At 34.7% G+C, this 12959-nt stretch overlaps 2 protein-coding genes across 5 annotated transcripts in view; one reads left to right on the forward strand and one right to left on the reverse strand.

The window, feature by feature from the left end:
* LOC106873167 (prolyl hydroxylase EGLN3) overlaps positions 1 to 2163 on the reverse strand; it is a 96978-nt gene extending 94815 nt beyond the window's left edge. Inside the window, exon 1 of one of the 4 annotated variants that reach the window (XR_016243655.1) lies at positions 1193 to 2157. Coding sequence is in view for 2 of the 4 variants with exons in the window: in XM_014920396.3 (XP_014775882.1) it covers positions 1193 to 2083 (891 nt within the window). In the remaining 2 variants the exon portion in view is untranslated. Of the gene's footprint in view, positions 1 to 1192 lie in introns of all 4 variants that reach the window. The other 3 variants (XR_016243656.1, XM_014920396.3, XM_089359926.1) reach the window with 3 other exon arrangements.
* The window catches only part of LOC106873166 (galactosylgalactosylxylosylprotein 3-beta-glucuronosyltransferase 1), a 63064-nt gene that overhangs the window by 21361 nt on the left and 28744 nt on the right, over positions 1 to 12959 (forward strand). The gene's annotated exons all lie outside the window — the stretch shown is intronic.

Here is a 12959-nt window from a genome sequence, read left to right on the forward strand (position 1 = left end):
TTATTCCCTTACACTTCAAAACATGAGGACTAACTAAATTGGTAGTGCGTGAGCATGTCTCTGTAACCTGGTTCGCAAACTTATCTGATTAGCATTATCTCTTTAACAGCCAGCAAAAAGTTAACAACCGGTTCTCGTTTAAAATATAATTAAGCCAGTCTCTTAGGCCGGAGCTCATCCCGGTTTCCGTAAAAAAAGCGACTAAGAATACAAGGTAGTCCCTTGAACGCGATGTCAGTCTGTAGAGACTCGCTGGTACTTTCAGCTGAGTGAACTGAAGCTCCGTAATTATGAAGTAATAAAGTTGGTGGATGGGCACACTTGTGTAGGTACGCATATATGTATATATGTACGTAATATGGCATACCTACACAAGTGTGCCTCCCCGATCTTGTTCCTTCGTAACTTTCAGAAAAATGGATATTTTTAAATGAAATTTACTCCAAAATACCTCTGTGTGTGTGTGTGTGTGTGTTTTACTCTTAATATTATAGTCCTGTATGAAATTGTTTCTAATAAATAAGCAATGTACCCACTTTCATCACCAGATATACGAGTGTCTTTTTTAATCTGACTTACGAAAACTTATTAAACAATGTGTGTGTATGTTGTATGTATGCAATAACTGAAAATTTGAAAAGACTGTCGCTATGCAACATGTTGAGCTTAAAACAGTGACATATGATGTCTGTTGGATGGCACAAACAGCAGATTAGCAATAATACGTTGAAAAATATAAGAAAAAAAATGAACGTAGGCGCAGGTGTGGCTGTGTGGTAAGTAGCTTGCTTATCAACCACATGGTTCAGGGTTCAGTCCCACTACGTGGCACCTTGGGCAAGTGTCTTCTACTATAGCCTCGGGCCGACCAAACAGGTGTGAGTGGATTTGGTAGACGGAAACTGAAAGAAGCCCGTTGTATAGATGTATATATGTGTGTGTCTGTGTTTGTCCCCCACCATCGCTTGACAACCGATGCTGGTGTGTTTACGTCCCCGTAACTTAGCGGTTCGGCAAAAAGTGACCGATAGAATAAGTACTAGGCTTACAAAGAATAAGTCCTGGGGTCGATTAGCTCGACTAAAGGCAGTGCTCCAGCATGGCCGCAGTCAAATGACTGAAACAAGTAAAAGAGTAATTCTCTTTAGACAGTTGAGAAATAAGAAGCTTGAATAATGAAAACAGTACTTACTTTTGTTCTTCCCTTGATGGTATATCGATCTAATTGTCCTTTACATGTGAGAATGAGAGAATCTGTGCGGTCGAGAAGGCCTTTAATATTTTTACAACCACTTTCACTACCGTCAACCCACATGATCATATCACCGCGTACTTTCGTTTCTTCATTTGAAATGATTTTGTTATTTACTAATAAACCTTGAGTGAAATTACCAGAATCGTAAAGAACTTTAGCTTCATTTAAAATAAGTTCTGCTTCTTTATCTCCAACGAAATTATCGACTAGACAAATACCATATTTCTTCATAGAGTCAATAACATAGCTCACGAGTTCTGTATTTAACGTCATTTTATGATGTGTCTGTTTAGATGGAGTGTGGACAATAGTCTGATCAGTTTTGGCACTGGTAGAATTGGGTTTTAATGATTGTAGTTCCCTGCTTGTATTTTCTTGCATTGAAACATTCTTGTTATTCGCAGACGATTTTGAGTTATTTTCAATTGCGACACCGGTAGATACTTCAGTCTTTTCTACGCTACTTAAATTTGTTGTTGATTTTACTTTCGATGAAATACATTCCTCGGTTGCACCACAAGGATCCAAGTGATTTGTTTTTGATTTAGGTTTTCTCTTGTTAGTTTTTTTGTAAACTTCTTTGTTTTTTTTCTGTTGATTGAAAGACTCTGGTTCAGACGACGACGATGGAATTGAAGATGAAGGAATAGATGCTGACGAATTCAAGTCAGATCTTTGAGAACGTTGTTTACCTTTACACGATTTTTTATGAACCTTCCAGTCAGATTTCTGATGATCTTGACTACAATACCATGCATTCCTACACCCCCCACACAAAGAAAGATTTTCGAATGTTCCACATAGTTGACAAATTTTAGTTGTTGACATTTTTAATGTGGAGCTGAGCTAACTTATTAAACAAGCCACAGTTGCGTATAAATGCTTATTCCCATATACGAACTATATCTTACTGTTATATCTAACATTCAACATATTCTTGTTTTCGATTAAATATTTTACTTATAAGAACAATACGATAATTAGATATTTCTATTTTAAAGTTCTCTGATTCAATATAACGGTGGAAAAATGTTGTACTTTATTGTTTTGTTTTGCTACCTGACAATTCTTTTTCTTGTTATGTCGGTACTGTGTTTGACCTCCCTGCTAAACAGGCTTGTCTTTTTTTTTTTTTTTGTTCTTAAAATTTAGTTATTATACAAACTGCCTGAGATTGACTGAAATCTAGTAAATTTTTGTTTGTTAACTCTAAAGCATTTTAATTTCAATTTAGATTCACTTAGCATTAAAGAACATGTCAATAAACTTTAGTTACTATCTTAAAGAATTGCGTACCAATAATTGTTTCATGTCTCAAACAGAAAACCCTTGTTTTTTTAATCAGTTCTTCAGTTTTTGTTGTTCTGGTTTAGCAGTCCCGCAGCTCGTCAACCCTGTGTGAGTTGACTTATAATCATGAATATTCCAGCCATGACCATCCCGTCTTTTCCCTCCTTTTGGCTAATGCAGTTGGAAGATTGCATTATCCGAACTATCATTCCGTTTAAAAACAATACGTTGGTGGCGTAATTTGAGATTTGGCTGCTATTTCTAGCTGTTCGATTGTCTAGATAAAGGCTCTCTCGAGGCGTGAACTCCCTATTTGTCAATACAAATCTAATAAACAATCCTAAATAAACTATAATCTGAATATTACAATGGGAGCAATCTTCTCTGGATAAAAATTTTGTTTATCGAGAGAAGAAAAAAACACAATTTACAAAAATAAGCATAAAAATGATGAATGAATATTGATTTTAATATTTGTTTCTTGTAAACAGGATCACATTTTTAAGATGAAAATAATGACATAAAATTAAATATGATAGTCAGTGTTTCAGTATTGATTTCCTGATGTTTGTTTGAAGCCGGAACTTTTTTAGGAAAGAGAATGTGAAGAATTGTGACTTATTTAAAGAACGACGTAAATAACAAGAAATTAAAACCTGGTTATGAGTTCGACTTACGAGTCAAGAACCTAAAATACTATTCAGAACGTTCCAATTTAAAGACAGTCATGAGAGTAACTAAATTTATGATAAAATTTGCTGAGTAAAAAATATTGATGAGTTGATAAATATGTGAAACTTTATAACTAACATATTTTTAAACCTTCTTCGCATTAAAACTTGTAGCATTTATCAGCAACAAGTGTGATGGCTGTATATTCTCGCCAATGTACTTTTTGGTAAATTCTTTCTACTCAAATGTTATATCACGACTGCGTTTATTATGATTGATTACAGTGTTCTAAACATCGTAATTATGTTTCGACTTATGAGTTGAAACATTAATTACTAGCCCATAACTAGGTTTTAATACCTCGTTAAGAGCCATCACTGATATTCTTTTAGAAAAACATGGTAGTTACAACCCGTCTTCTCTTTCCTGCAAATTTCTGGCTTTAAACTGACCAGTTTATCTATTTATATGCCGTTATTTCCATTCTCCACTAAAGATGTGATCTTGATCGTTCCCAAGAAATTAATATTGATATCTTCGATCGGATATATGATCCATAAACCAGCCTACCCCAATATAATATTAACATATATATATTACAGAGATGCACTTGCATAGCAAGTGACCTGATCTGTGATCGTGTGCTGGAACGAAAACAATTGCAGCGTGGAAGGTGTTTATAAGCCATTTAAAATAACACACAAAATCCGTTAGATTCACTTCAACATTTAAATTTAATTTGTCGAAATATTTTCGTCGCTTTGAGGCCGCGACCTGTTCACTGACAAAATTCTGTGCTGCATCATTAAATTTAAATGTTGAAGTGAATCTAACGGATTTTGTGTGTTATTTTAAATGGCTTATAAACCCCTTCCACGCTGCAATTGTATATATATATATATATATATATATATATATATATATATATATATATATTAGAAGGTTTGGAGGTGATGTACAGGTATTATATATACTCAGAGATCTGGATAGTTGTACTCTTTTACTTGTTTCAGTCATTTGACTGCGGCCATGCTGGAGCACCGCCTTTTAGTCGAGCAAATCGACCCAAGGACTTATTCTTTGGAAACCTAGTACTTATTCTATCGGTCTCTTTTGCCGAACCGCTAAGTTACGGGGACGTAAACACACCAGCATCGGTTGTCAAGCGATGGTGGGGGACAAACACAGACACACACATACATACATATATACAACGGGCTTCTTTCGGTTTCCGTCTACCAAATCCACTCACAAGGCTTTGGTTGGCCCGAGGCTATAGTAGAAGACACTTGCCCAAGGTTCCACGCAGTGGGACTGAACCCGGAACCACGTGGTTCGTAAGCAAGCTACTTACCACACAGCTATTCCTATGCCTATACATTTACAGATTATTATTAATATGTCACATGTTTTTATAAATTGGCACTTTCATCTACTCTAATAGAGTCTTCAGATTTGAAGAATCTATTAGAGTGGATGAAAGCACTAATATATGATTTATAAAAACATGTGACATATTAATAAAAGAAGAATCTATTAGAGTAGATGAAAGCGCTAATATATGATTTATAAAACATGTGACATATTAATAAAAATCTGTAAATGTACAACCATCCAGATCTCTGAGTACCTTATTTTTTCTAATATATATATATAGAGAGAGAGGGGGGGGGGGGTAGTTTAAGTGCCAAGATATCAATATTCATTGATATACATAATAAGCTTACAATGACTTTTTTGTTCTATGGACGTCAGAATCAGTAATATCAGTCACATTTATAAAGCCCCTATCCAAACTTTTTGTCGCTAAAACTTTAGGGTGAACTATATTAATAATTTTGAAATGTAATCTTGTGAAAGTAATTTTGTCAATCCTTTTGGTTTGTGATCATAGTATGGAAGTGGAAATATTGACACTATTTGACAATGTCCAAGCAGACGTGCTGTATAGGCAACTTACCCACTGGGGTTTTCAATTTCTTCGGATTTTAATGTTTCCAAAAACAAGTTACGAATTTACAAAATAAAAATGGATTTTAAAAAAATAACGAAAAACGTTTTAACTTTTGTTTTGTGCGTAGCACCACCCTACTCATCCCCAACTTTTGCTTTAACACATAAAGTGCGACAGGCCATGATCATTGCCCAGACATTTAATTCTAGTGGTCGGTTCACTAACTGATGTTAGCTCTCTCTCAACTCATGAGTTATCACTGAGTTGTCACCAAGTAACTAACTTATTTTTTTATTTGTCAATGAATGACACACAGAGAGGGGACAATACAAAACATTTAGGTTTGAGAGTTATGACTTAATGGAAATCGGAATATGAAATCGAATGGTATAATGAAATCGAGAACCGTATAAAAATTTATGTGATTATATTTTCGGGTTCGTGTTCAAGCCACCGGTGTTTTTTTTTTTCCTTTTTCTGCTTATTACTTTTCCTTTCTGATTAGACTGGCTACACCAGCACAGCCCCATTCGCTCTCAACTTCCTTACAACATTCGTCCATCTCTTCACAGACATACTTCAAGGCAGGTGCCTCTTCTCCAGGCCAATCTTTTTAGATAGGTGGTAGATAAAAAGACCAACCAATCCACATCCAGATATGAAGTTGCCTGCCTCAATTCCTCTTCCATGCATCATCCATACTGTTTCTTTCAATATGGCTACTACGCAGAAAAATGACGCCTCCTTTTCCTTGTTAAAGGAGGGAGGCTGCACAATCTTAATGATAGACTCAGTCGATAACCGTACTCTTTCCGCACTTGGGGGTTCTTGTTTTTATAACTATCCAGAAGGATAGACATATCGTTGAGAACAATGGATTTCATTGGTGGTACTTGTTATCTTAATTCTAGCTTTTGGTGAAATAGAAGAGGTTAGAAAGGTCAAGCGGTGATGACATTATTTCAGACTAGAGCTAAGGCAATCTGGCAAATGTAAAACTGCTGTCACAGAAAAACTATTGTTCTGCCGTGAAAAAAGTTCTGTTGAACTGTTACTTGAAATTTGGCTATGGTGGATCGAATCCACTTCATGCCAGCAAGATCCACTACATATATATATATATATATATATATAGGCATCTCCAGCATTACAGCTACCTCAGTTTCTGGATTGCACGCTTATGGAAATTGTAAAGAATAACCATTAATTTCAAAATATGGGGTAAAATTAGCAATGAAGAAGCTATAGAGAATATTTTATGTCGAGTTCCATTAATTTCATATCATTTGCCATTTTTCCATGATCCTCTTTCATTTGACTGAAATATTTTAAATTTTTGTTGCATTTCACATGTTGACAGTTAATTTCTCTTCTCTGTGGTGTGTGTGTGTATGAAGAGTTGTTTTGCATCACCATAATCCAATCAGCATTGTGTAATTCAGATCTGTTATTAATTTGCAGGGTGTACTTGTTAACTAAAATAGCATCTTTTATTCTCAATTCCCAGTGTTTCTTTCAGTAATTTCGATAGAAACTTGGATGTCTTGGATGTGGCATTTTTGTAGGTGCTTTTCTATGGAAGATGCATTAACATAGAGATGTTCTTCAATTCATATGTCAACTAGTCTGATGGTACTTCTGATGTAGCACTCACAACATTTGTTATACATGATGTTATACATCTTCTAGAACCACAGACATATATTTTTATCTTTGCTTTTGCAGTTAAGCAATGTACATAAGATCTTGTTTTGTCCTGGTTTGTTTTAGTTAAGACCCTCCTCAAATTGTGTAGCAGATTGCAACAATTGCCTTTTTGTTAAAATATGGCAGTTTCAAAAAGTACATGTTATCCTTGGATGTGTAGGTATTGTTAGGGATGGTGATCCTAGCACAAGCCATCTTAGATCTGATGGGCAGAGATAAATTATAATATATATATGTATTATCTAAAAAATACAGTATTATATATCCATCACAGCTCATCTTATCAACTGGCTTCATGCTAAGGATACAATGGAGTGTTAGGTAACAATCTGATTATATAACCTTATGCTCATCAGTATGTCAGTTGGGATAAGATATTCTAGGCACTTACCTTAGGAAGCACTTCTACAGATAGCAGGTATCTGAAAATTTCAAGAGGCGTATCTCCTTATGAAACTGTTATTCTAGATAAATAGAAAATCTGCACACTATAAATAATGATATAAATTAAAGACTGATTTTGTGATATTGTTTTTATTTCCTAGTTTGCAATTGTTTCAACAATTTCATGGTGACTAATCTTGTCATTTTGAGTTGAACCTGAATTGCTACGTTATAGAATTCACTAATGGCAGCAAATTTACTATTATCACCATATGTTCCATAACTACTTGTGTATGTTTCATATTTCTACATTATGCTGTTAAGAATAACTGAATGAAAATGCCTCCAATTATCGCAAGTTTCTTTTTGAGAATTTCAGTAATTTGTGCTGCTATTGAGCAAGAATAACACAAATATTAGAAAGCTTAATAAACCTATTGGCAACCTGATAAATAGATATAGTAACAATACCCCAACACTTAGATACCCACCTGGAGACATGTGTGTGATCTGTTGCATTTGATCATTCGTTTTGAAGCAACTGAAGTGCACTGATAACCTAACATTCAAGGAGGATGTTACATTTGCCAATTTCTTCTAAAGACTCAAGGCCTCAGCAACTGTCACTAATATCTCAGGGATTCCTTGAGTGTGCTTCTTTCTTTAGTAATTCCCTGACTCAAGCATTTCTTTATCATTCTCATTGTCACTCTTTCTGATATTGAGCACCATTGCTAAGGAAACATGACTTAGAAATATCGAAGACTTCAGAAAGCACTACATAAAACTCCCACAGTGCTATGATAATATATTTCAAACCAATGACATAACTCAATGATGAGTCCAATTATGTGAAAGTTTGTAAATCAAACAAATACTCTTTATATTATATGCATCATGTGTTTGTGTGTACGTGATAGTTACTCCAAACAAGATATGTGAGCCATACTTTCATGTCAAATGTATTTAAGTTTTTTATGAACTTGGTAGTTACTCAGAGCTGAAATATATTCCTATTCTGAAAAAGAAGCTAATCTTTTGTAATGCAGTCTGTAAAATGTAAGATATGTGTAGTTATGATAAGAATCCATCTGTTCATTTCACATAAATCTAATTATGTCCAAAGAGGAAGTACATTACCTACGCATACGTGCACAAGCAAAGTAGCCAGGTGTTTATCTAGTTATCTTCATTTTTCACATTTGGGTGAAATGTTACCTGTGTATTTTGAATTATACTTAAATCAGGCATACTTCATTTCACATAATTGTCAAAAGCACCATATCCACTTGTGTAAAATGAGGGCTTTAATAAACTGACCAGGTCTCTTAGTGTGTATTTGGGCACAGCAGTTAAATCTGTAGACCTCACTTCACATAACTGTCTGGAATACCATATCAATTTATGTATAAAGTAAGGACTTTAAATACACGGGATCATCAGGATTAAAATAGCATTACTACCAAATGTGAAAAAAAAGATAACAGGATAAAATATTTTATTAATCTTTAGGTACAAGAAGTGATGGTTGCATCATATTTGTAGGTATTAGATTATTTGAGATTGTTTCCTATGACAAACTAGGTTTCTATCCAGAGGAAAACTTACCTTTCTACTACTTAATGATATAAGAACAAGATCTAAGTACTGAGCCTTGAAAACTCTTCAGGGCTTAGGAGGTATTTGGATTCTGAGGAAGGAGAATGGTGCACTAAACTGAAGGTTAGAGTGATTTTGTAATAAAAGGAAATTCAATATGGCAGAACTTCTGAGAATAGGATTTAAAAAGAAAGATATAGTACAGGATTGGTGCAATGCATCCCTTCTGGTCAAGTTACCTCTAATACAGCAAACAAGTTCTGAAGAACATACATCATTATAATAGAAAGAAGTAGATAGGGAAGATATAGTACAGTGACAGATAAATGACTTAAAACTTTCAGAAAGGGAGTTGGCTTTAAAATAGATACCAAACTATGTGAAAACAATCTGGTAAGATTTTGTTTTAAATAAATAAAATGTCAAAAAGAAAGAAAAAAGACAAGAAAAAGCTATAAAAATGTATAATCTTAAGAAATAACTCTCAATTTTTTTATAATTTCATAGTGCATATTAATGCAAACTCTTGGTGTAATAGAAATACTGTATGAACTTAGGTCAAATAAACAAAGTCTTGATAAGAATTGTGACTGATAAAAGTTGTTTATTTCATTGGCTGAAATAACAAATTTGAGCATTTTAAGGTGATAAAAAAAATCACGAAAGCTACACATACATTGAATTAAGATTAAACTTGGTTAGCTTTTTTTTCTTTTCTGGAGGTTACATTTCTTATGATCAAATATATTATGGTAAATCATGAAGAAGTAAAAGAGACACAAGAAGGGAAACCCTTCTATATAATATAATGAGTAATTACATTCCACACCAAAGGGTCTCCTTCTCACTTCAGAATTTATTTTAATTTATGACTAAGAGACCTAAACCTGTCAGTGTTGCTTCATAATAAGATCTTGCAATATATCATCAGCATATTCTTCTTTCAGTATTTATCTAGGCTATTTTTTTTTTCAATTAGTTTATCTTCAACTGAACAACCTCATTACATACAAACATACACATACATACATTCATACACATACACACACACACACACATACATACATACATACATACATACATACATACATACATACATAATACATACATACATACAAACAAACAAACAAACAAACAGACAGAGAAGGAAGATAAACAAAAAATCTGAAAAAAATTGAAACATGGTGGCAGTTTCTGAGAAACAGTAGATTGCATAGATAACATGCTGCATCATATGACCAAATGGAAATAGTCTACAATGCATAATGTATAACTAGTAAAATAAACAATATTCTTTTGTTTAATTATCATTTATGTTTTATGGTATGACATAGTTGTAATCTCATTTTAACATCAGTTATAAATTTAACAGATTTTTTTAAACAATATTGGGAAAGAAAAAGAAATGCATACAGATACCCTTGAATTTTGCAAGTATATATGTATATATATATATATATATATCATCATCGTTTAACGTCTGTTTTATGAGCAGATTTCGCTATTTTTCTCAACATAGGTTTCCCTATTTTCTTCCAAGTGTCCATATTTATTATTAAAATATCACTTCCAGTATCCAACTGAAGTTTAATATGTATTCCATTTATTTTTATGTGTATGAATTTTCTTATTTAGGAGTCGATTTTTGTTTCTGCTGAGAACACTCAAGGATTTTTAACATTTGACCTTCGTACTTTTGTTCTGCAATGTGAACTCTTGTGACCAATTCTTTTGCAACTGTAGCATTTTTGATTTTTGAATGGACAGTCTTTTCTGTAATGTATGCCCCCCCGCATCCATAACATGGATTAGGACATGGTGCTCTTTTTTGGTTGTACTTTTCCGGTCGGCATATCTGTATTTTTAAGGAATCCTTTTCTTGAATTTTTTCTACATCATGTTTCACATTTACTATCCTATGGCATTCTTCTGCCATGGATTGTAAGGTAGGTCTTGGTTCGTTTGCTTCAATTTAGAAAGAATTCTTGCCCGAATTTTTGTATTTTTGCTTGCTGTAAAGCCCTGTAAAAAAATAAGACACTAGAACATCTCAGGTGTAAGTTCTTTGAGTTTAAAACTTTCACGCATCCTGTTGACTGTTCCTGTGTATGTGATAAAATCATCATTCTCTTTTATCGTTATATTCCAAACAAACTGAGGCATTCCATTGAACCAGGGATGATCTGGTTCTTCTCAGATGAAAAGAACTTCTGCCAAACCAGTTGTACAATACCCAGATGTTGTCCTATGTATCACGAAAACCAGGTTTTCCAAAATTATGATCGTCTTTGGATGTGTCTCCAGTGAGAGGGACATCATGCAGCCCCACATCTTTGAAAAGTGCTTTTCTGAAGGTATTGCAAGGAACTGATTTCTGCTGCCATATGTATGGTCTTCCAGTAGCAACCCTCTCCAGCTAGGGATTGACCACAGTACTTTAAGCTCAATTCAGACAGCTATTTGAAGCTGCTGGAGATTGTGGTCAATCCCTAGCTGGAGAGGGTTGCTGCTGGAAGGACATATGTATGGCAGCAGGAATCGGTTCCTTGCAATACCTTCAGAAAGTGTCAGAAGTGGTTGTCAGAGAATTTCCACAACTTCACCAGCCCCAATTTCTGACCTCCTAATTTGGTTTCCTCATGCAGGGCTATAACAGAAAGCACTTGCATGAGGTGCCATGCAGTGGGACTGAACTCAAGACAATGTAGTGGGAAAGCAAATTTCTTACTACACAACCATGCCTGCATCTCTCTCTCCCTCTGTCTATCTCTCTCTCTCTCTCATGCACACATAAATATATACACATATACATATGTACACATATGTGTATACCTGTGTTGTGTAACTGGCACTTTGACACGTAAAAAGTACCCTTCAAACATTGGGCAATATGCTTGAGAAGACTTGTCAAGCCAAGTGAAACTGTAGTCATAGCCGATGCCAGTGGCATATAAAAAGCACACTTCCAGCTTTGAGCCTCACCGAGGCAGTGACAAGTGATCAAGACCTTTGGCAATATACCATGCTTGAGAAGACCTGTCTAGCTACGTGAGATTGTAGTCATGGCTGATGCCGGTGTTTCATAACTGGCACCCATGCCGGTGGCATTTAAAAAGCACTTACTATATTCTTGGAGTGGTTCGCATTTTAAAAGAAGCCTTTCTGATGTGGTAGATGCAGTGACTGACAGCTGGCATGGTCCAGAGTTGGTGTCGTATGGTTTTTATGGTCACAAGTTTGCATGGAATTTAAGAATTCATTAAATTATTTTACATGAAGATGACTTTATGAAACTTTTATGGGGTGTATTTGTAATCCTATATACTACACTTATCCATAGATTAGACACAACATTCTTTCATGACAAGTGTGCATCAAGCATTTTATCTAAAATAAACAAATACCATTCTCTCTCTCTCTCTCTCTCTCTCTCTCTCTCTCTCTCTCTCTCTCTCTCTCTCTCTGTGCCTCAGATAGATAGGCACACATACATTTATAAATAAATATAAAATGCAGTGATATTACAAGCTATCTCCAATTTTTAATGTCAATTTTAAACATAAGTGTATGCAAGTCTAATCAGAAGTCATTTCAGTTTAGTCTAAATACCATAGCATATTATTAATTTGAAGCAATTTTTAAGATGGCAGGGTGAAATTTGATGGGGATTTGATTGCTTTTGTAGCAGGATGACCTACTGTATAGAGGCAGAATTGAGTGACCTAAAGGTGTACAACAGTAACTTGTAAACTGAAGTCTATATCTTTGTTCCCTGTAATCATTTATCAGAGTGGATATGAATCCTCTTCTAATACAGTAAAGTCATTGTATTTGGGTATTTACTGGGACTTGTGGGCTCTGCTCGAGGGGTCCCTATGTAATCACTTTATGTGAAGGAAACAGCAGCCAAATTTCACTCAAGCCACACCTTAGTATCAGGAAAAAGGAAGGATACATTAAACAATGTAGTTCTAGATATACAAAAGATGGTGGTGCACAATTCTTGAACATCTTCAACTACAGGTCTGCTTGATCGGGGCTGAACCACTAGAACAATTACTAAAAAACTTCTACATCAATAGCAATATCGACCATCTT

This window comes from Octopus bimaculoides, chromosome 11 (assembly GCF_046866305.1).
Source record: "Octopus bimaculoides isolate indiv1 chromosome 11, ASM4686630v1, whole genome shotgun sequence".
Taxonomy (NCBI): Eukaryota; Metazoa; Mollusca; class Cephalopoda; order Octopoda; family Octopodidae; genus Octopus; species Octopus bimaculoides.